A 7,156-nucleotide genomic window follows, 5' to 3' on the forward strand; every position below is an offset into this window, starting at 1 on the left:
TCGATTCTCTTGTTTGAGAGTTGATAAAATAAACAAAGCTTTGATTCACTAGTCCCAATTTGACCCAAATAATAGTTCCCAAATGTAAATTCCTTTTTAGGATTCCAATCCTAAGTAAATTGAACAGTCAATACAAGAAGGCAAAACTCCAAGTCAGGGAACTATATTTTAATTACTAGATTTAGAAGAGGATGAAAAAGTTAGGAGTATCTTAAAAAGGAGCTTATATTTATCTTCCCACTGGTTTTAAAGAAATTGCTCTTCACTAGAGATGATCTCCCTTATCCTGGAGATATAATTAAAAAACCCCAAAAAAACCAACAAAAAACACAGCATAATCTGAGAGTTAAAGCAACCGAATGTCTCCTGAACTGTTAAAAATCAGCACAAACCACAGCTTGGGGCTGGGCTGAAGCATCACTGCACCATGGAAGGACCCAGCCTTTGATTCCTCTTCTCTAGAAAGCTACAAACAGTGCCAAGTGTAATCAGAATTATTGGAATTGAGTTCTGCTTATTAGATCCTCAACCAGGAACCTTGGAAACAGCTGAGATTGAGCAGGAAGCATATGAAGCTCAGAGTTGACCCATGACCACCTTCCTCTCCTCAGCCCATGTGACAGCACTTTAACTACACTGGCTCAGTATCATGTCTTTTGTTTCCCAGATATTCGACAAGGTAATATCAAGCATCATTTAATGTCAAATCTCCTTCCCTGGTACAGCTATAACTCCATCCTTCAAAGCCTAGAAATTGTGAGCAAGGAGCTAAAATATTAACAACAGTTCATCTGTAAATCACTTAGAGATTTGAATACAGATTAATGAGCCAACACAGAAACAGTAAAAAATGTTTCCAAGTTCCCTAAGCATGCAATAATAAAATTATGAATCCACCTCCACACCACCCTAATTGTGCTCACCCCTCTGTGCTTTAACCCCTTGAACTTTTACAGAAGGTCAGCTTAGAAACAGACACATTTTTACACCACTAAAATGAGGAAGTTGACCCAAAATGCAACCCACTTCTACATCATGAAGGTTTTTAGTCAAGAGTACATGTTCAACTCTGATGAGGACTCAGAATAAAACTTCAAAATCAAACAGAACATTCTCAAATAGTTTAGGCACAATGCAAACAATCCCCCAAAACATCCATGTAAGAAAAATTCCCTTGTAGCACTTTAGTTCCCTTCAGTAAAACCCCAAAGTGAGTCACCACGGATGGATTTAGACGTGACCAACTCTGGCAGGAGTCGGCAGTAACTTCCACAAAGCAATATAAGCTTTCTGTGCATCCCTCCCAAGGACTAAGGTTTGACTTTTTTTTTTTTAAATTAAGCTTAGTGACTGGACTGGGAAACATGGAACTTGACTGTCAGCTGAATCCACTCTGCTGAATCCAATCAGGGTGACTGGATTCCACTTCTTATGTTCTAAACCCACCATAGCGACACTTTTTAATCCACTCTGGATTTACATGAATACATATTCAATTCTGAAAGATATTTTAGGATTCAGATGTTTCTATTTTTTACATTTAGTTGTCAAAATCTCTTATCTTTTGGAATATTTGGGAGGACAGGCTTACACTGAATCAACTCTGACTGACAAACACCCTCAGAGAAGCAGATCAAGAAATTTCTGAGAATTTCATTTTAGACAACATGTTAGAGTCTATCTGGCAAGTCTGCAAGCTAATCTTTCAATCAGTCATCAGATTTCCAGCTAACAAGACTATTTTCTCACGCAAATCATTCCTAAATGCTCAGTGGAAGTCTGAAGTAGTTGTGGTACTTAAGACAACAATCTTAGAGTACGAAATCACAAGTATCTCCTCATGAACATTCCCAGATAAACACAACCCTGAGCTGTGGCTCCACCAAAGTTAGGAATTTGAGTTTTGAACCCTGAGCAGACAAACAGGCACACAGGGTTTTACATCTCTGCCTAGTTTGACACAGCTGTATCACGTCTGCAGAGGAGGATATGAAACAGTTAAATTTATCAAAGGCAGCAAGATCAGCTGATCAAACAGGGCTTTCCACAATGACCCCTTCCTGTTTTCTGGTTAAAACTGTAAACGTGAACTCCAGCAACCAACAAGCCTCAATTTTACTTCTTCTTTCAAGCAGCAGAAAGCAAGGCAAAAAAGAACTTGCGTATATTCCTTATTCTTTACAGAAAAGCTCTAAAAAAGCTTAAACTTCTTTTTATGAGAGTGCTGTTACATTTGAAACTATTTAAACCTAAAAATTACAATGGCTGCATTCAAACTCTTTGCTGTTGAAGATTTTATTAGGGTTGACCTTTACATCCATCCACACTTCCAGAGTTTTTCCTTCTAGAGAATAAAAGGGAGAGGCTGAAGCCTAAGAGATCATTTAAAGTTTGTCCTGCTGTTACCTAATGCAATACCAGCTGTGCCCTCTCTTCTCACGTGTTTAGTTTTGCTTTCTTTTGGAAATGCTGTAATAATTAAAAGCCTAAACACTCTCCCACTTTCTCCTCAACTGACAATGATGCTCTCTTCCAAACAGTTGTAGAAAGGAAATAAATCCCTCAAAAAGCGAGTTCAGAAAAATGCTGCAGGACATGCTCACACACAAAGGCAGGATCACACTAAGCACTTGGTGTTTCAGTGGAACAATCTTTATAAAAACATTTGCTGACAATTCTATTCAAATGCTATCAAAGCTTTCAGATGGAAAACACAGGTAACCTGTGTCCCAGAATATGAGTGTTTAGTGGTGGGAATAAGTCACATATAAATGACAAGCAACAGGAAGTCAACTGAACAGAAGGACGAGTTAAGGAAAAATCAATTAGAAGCAGTTGGGTAACACTGCCAAACACCACGGCAGCCCAGTGACATTTAAGCCTAAACCAAGTGACAAGCCTAAAACCAGTGACATTTTAAGCCTAAACCAGGTGGGTGACTCAAAAGCAACATTCAGCAGCAGTTATTTGAAGTTTTCAAACCCCAATTTTCACAGAAGGTAGTTTGAGCACAGCTTTACCTCCAGGACTGGTCCAGCTCCCAGGATGGTTCTCTCTACACCGCTGGCATACCCTTTCTGGCTCAGAGCCGTGAGACAGTGAATTAAAAAGTTTGTGCTTTGGGTTTTCCCAGATCCACTTTCACCTGATATAACAATGCACTGATTCACATGTTTTTTAAGCATTGTGTGATAGGCCACATCGGCAATGGCAAAAATATGAGGCTCCAACTTCCCCAGTTGATGATTCTCGTACATCTTGACATATTTGGGATTGTAGATGGGCAGGAACTTGAAGGGGTTAATTGCAATCAGGATACTTCCTGCATAAGTGTAAATTCGGTGCTTTAAGAAGCGGCATTTGAGATTCTCCAGGAGTGTTGTCTCTGTCAGGTTGGGGAGATTGCACAAGTCATCAAAGTCCTCCTGGTGCCACGGAAGAAAGCCCCGTTCCACCAACCTCCGAGCATCCGTCTCCTTGGAGAGCAACTGCATCTGCACATACTTGATGGTCCCATCAGTGTTCCTCTCTTGCAAGAGAAAGTAGTAGCCATCCTTCTGTGGATGCTCGTCCTGAGCACGACGAGGCCAAAGCAAAACCCTGTGAACAGGAGAATCATTTATATCAAGTACCCATTCCTCTCCTCCAGATTCTTTCACCTCCACAAGCACATAATGTTTGGAGACATCCAAGTTTAAGATGCTGATCACGTCCTTGATGACATCTGATGATGTGCTGTCCTTGGTTGCTGTCACTTTGCAGCAGGGAGCACTTTCTGTTGAGAGTTGGGGGTAAATCTGAAGGTTATAGGCTGCCTTTGCCTGGCAAACTGCACTATCAGCATCTTTTAAACTCATTCTGTCCCCAAATGGGCTTCAGTCTTCCACCCCTGCTTAGTATGGAGTGCCCATTGTCTGAAAAAAGAAAAAGGAAAAATGAAAAAAATCAGGTGTTTAAAAGTGTGTACAAGAGGTATTAGGTATTTTCTGGAGGATGAGAATACAATTATTACATAATTAAATTATTAAAAAACAAATGCACTATCTGTGCACATCAGTGATATTATTCCAAGCAGCCTGTTTGACATATCCCATGGAATGGATAACTCTCACAATACTTATCCTCCTTTACTTTTCCTTTATTCCATGCCACCCCTTCTTCCCTGTTCTGGCAGCAAAAGCATTCATACAGCCAAAGCAAAATCAACCAGGATATACATCCAAATTAAAACTTCCTTGTTTGCCCAGGTTAGTTTTAACCCAGGCACTTTCCCTGTCCTGGTTCACTGTATGGCTACACGAACATTCATCCGCTCTCCCACATAAACTCTACCTTAAAGCTGCACAAGCAACGTGATGTAGCAAGAGGGTTTGTGGTCACTTCCTAATTCAGCAGTGACAGTTCAGAGCAGCCATGACCTATGGCAGAGGGATCAGTGCATGGGTGCAAGGAGGAAGATGGTTCTGACAGAGATCCACCCTTTTTTTTTTTTCCTCTTTTCCCCCAGATAAGCTCTTTTCATGGGAGGTACAAGACATCCCACTCATCTTGAAGGAATCAGAGCCCAGAGCTGAGCAGAGCTCAGCTCCCTCCGACACATCGTAGAGATTTCTTGGACACACATCACTTACACAGACTCATTTGTGAACCACATCCTTGCTAAAGAAAGGTCTGAACCTGCCTTTTATCTTCCATTTTAGGCAACAAAGTAAAACTAGTCTTATTGCAACTACTTTTCAGCAGTAAACAAGATCTGAAATAACCCACTTCATTCACAGGCCTTTATACCCCATCACATCAACTTCACCTTCAGTGGGTTTAGGAACCTCATCCATGAGTCTCTAAAAATCATTTGGTGTGATTGCTTTTTGCTCCTTTCAGCCTCAGTGCAGGCCAGACATCTAACTCCTATCAACTAACCGAACAACAGCCTTAGAATCAACTTCTTCCTCACTGTTAAGTTAGAAGTCTCCAGACTCAGTTACCGCCTCTGCCTTTTCCGATGATTTTTCTCTCACCTGAAATTCGGTGCCTCCAGATCACCAGGACTAAGTTTACTCGTATTGCTTTAGCTCAACACTTTATTTGCTCATCAAGGGGTACTAAAAGGAGGGGGATAATAAAGTACCCCTTTGTTTTAAGTCTGTAAAGCTTCATATCCAGAATAGCAGTTCAATTTTTGTTTCAAGAACAAAGTGTTATAATTATACACTTACATGCCAAATACATTAAAGACAAAAAATAAAAAGAAAGAGGAAAGAGGCAGAGAAATGCCAAAGAAGTTACTTTTTGCCACTAAACAACTGCATGGGAACTTGTACAAGGCCACAGAGACTAATCATTTCAAATTAAAACCAGCAGAGCTGGAGGTATTTAAGCTGCCACTTTCCACTGCAAGTAACGAATCACTTCACAGAACATATGACATAGTTGTGCCTCATGAACAGCCTCTGAGAAGGGAGTTGTGTTTAAGGGAACACAGAGCTCACAGAAGACACTATTAGATAAGCTGGATCATTTTTAGTGGCTACTCATCAAAAGGAAGGCTGAGCAAGCCACAGAAGGCAAGGCAAACCACAACACATCTCTGACCAAATGGTGTGATCCACCCAAGAATGTTTTTTCCACATTAAATTTCATTCTTTTTTCATTAAGGAGGGCTGATTGCAAGTGCTGGTCATACAGAAGGCTGGAGCAGTGAGCTCCAAGTCCCTTCCTCATTTCCTGTAATTATCACTGACCAGCAAATAAGTCTGAAGTATCTGTGAAGTGCAAGTGTTAAGCTTTCTTAATCTATAAAAGCTCAGACCTTGACATACAGTAGAATCTACAGCAAACTGCTGCTCCTGGGGAAGATCAATCTGGAGCTCAGATAGAAAAGTAGAACAACAGCGAACATTTTCCTCTCGAGTCACTCAGTTCAAGGGGGACAGCCTTTTGCAGACTTCCTTTTTCCACCCCCCAGCAATTAGTTTCAGACATACAGTCTGGTAAGATAGAGGAAGTGCCCTCAGTAACCATTATGGCCAAAACAGCTCCCTAAAAAACGTGGCAGCAGCTTCTTGCCACCACAGAAGAGCTGGACCTTGGTGCTGACCCGTGACTTTACTAACACACATTTCCTAACCTTGCCTCATGTCAGCCACCAGAATGTGGTACATTGCTCAAGATCCCAGCTCATACTTTGGAAAGAGGAAACCAGAATGCAGATGCCACTGCTCTGCAAGTGACAAACTCAGGGCCCTTACAGCCAGCAGCAATGTGACAGCTGGGAGGGTCTGCCCAGGTGTGTACAACTGGAAAATTCAATTCTTCTGTCTGAGAATGTCCAATCATTACAGAGGTTTGAGGAAAACCTGCTGGTCTGCAGCTACTTGTGATTTCCTTAGTGAGAATATCAAATTTATTTGATGACAATACTGCTCTAAAAGAGACAGACCTCGGGCTTCACACTAAACAATATTTCAAGCCACAAACTAGAGTATAAAAGCAGAAGAGCATTCAGTCAATAGATTTTAAGTTGATTACCTAATGAGTTCCAGTATTCAGCTAAGGACACGGTATCTTCAAGTAACTGGAGGATTAGTTCCTAGTGAAGTTACATTCCTGGCATCAAAGTAAACATTTTCATGATGGTTCTAAAAGAAAGAAAAGAGTTACTGATAAAGAGATATTGAGAAGGCAGCAAGTAATCAAGAAGTTAAATCAATTATATAGGTCAGTCGTACAGGAGCAAGGAAATAAATGCTAAACAAATTTCAACTCAGTTTACAGATACATAACAACAAATTTATCCAAGAAACAATCCATATGAGAGGGATAGAAGTTATCCTGAAATAGGCCTGAAAACCATAGCAAGCAATCATTCAAACAGTGTTCTAATGTAACACCACAAGCATGACAGGGAATATGATTCCCAGATAACCATAAATTAATATTTTGTTAGGCAGCCATCCTACCCTTTTACTCAGAAGATATGTGACCAATACAGCATCTAGGATAAATCCAAAATTCAATTAAAAGCTGAGATAAGAGCAGAAACAACAACAGAAAAACCTGTTAGAAAATGCCCCCCTTAGAGCCAAATACTCTCCAAGCCTTGTCTGTAAGGAGCGCACAGAGGAGTCTGTTATCAGTCAGTCGCTGCATGGGACCT

General features: G+C 40.7%; 1 protein-coding gene across 5 annotated transcripts in view; it reads right to left on the reverse strand.

Moving 5' to 3' along the window:
• The window catches only part of MYO9B (myosin IXB), a 37,151-nt gene extending 30,511 nt beyond the window's left edge, over nucleotides 1-6,640 (reverse strand). For all 5 annotated transcript variants that reach the window (XM_029964295.1, XM_029964291.1, XM_029964289.1 and 2 more), the window contains exons 1-2: nucleotides 6,529-6,640; nucleotides 3,021-3,914 (exon numbers count right to left, since the gene is read on the reverse strand). In XM_029964295.1, the coding sequence (XP_029820155.1) occupies nucleotides 3,021-3,857 (837 nt within the window). In that variant the 5' untranslated portion in view covers nucleotides 3,858-3,914; nucleotides 6,529-6,640. The remainder of the gene's footprint in view (nucleotides 1-3,020; nucleotides 3,915-6,528) is intronic.
• Between the last annotated feature and the right edge of the window lie 516 nt (nucleotides 6,641-7,156).

This window comes from Manacus vitellinus, unplaced genomic scaffold (assembly GCF_001715985.3).
Source record: "Manacus vitellinus isolate BGI_N305 unplaced genomic scaffold, ASM171598v3 scaffold_107_pilon, whole genome shotgun sequence".
NCBI classification, from domain to species: domain Eukaryota; kingdom Metazoa; phylum Chordata; class Aves; order Passeriformes; family Pipridae; genus Manacus; species Manacus vitellinus.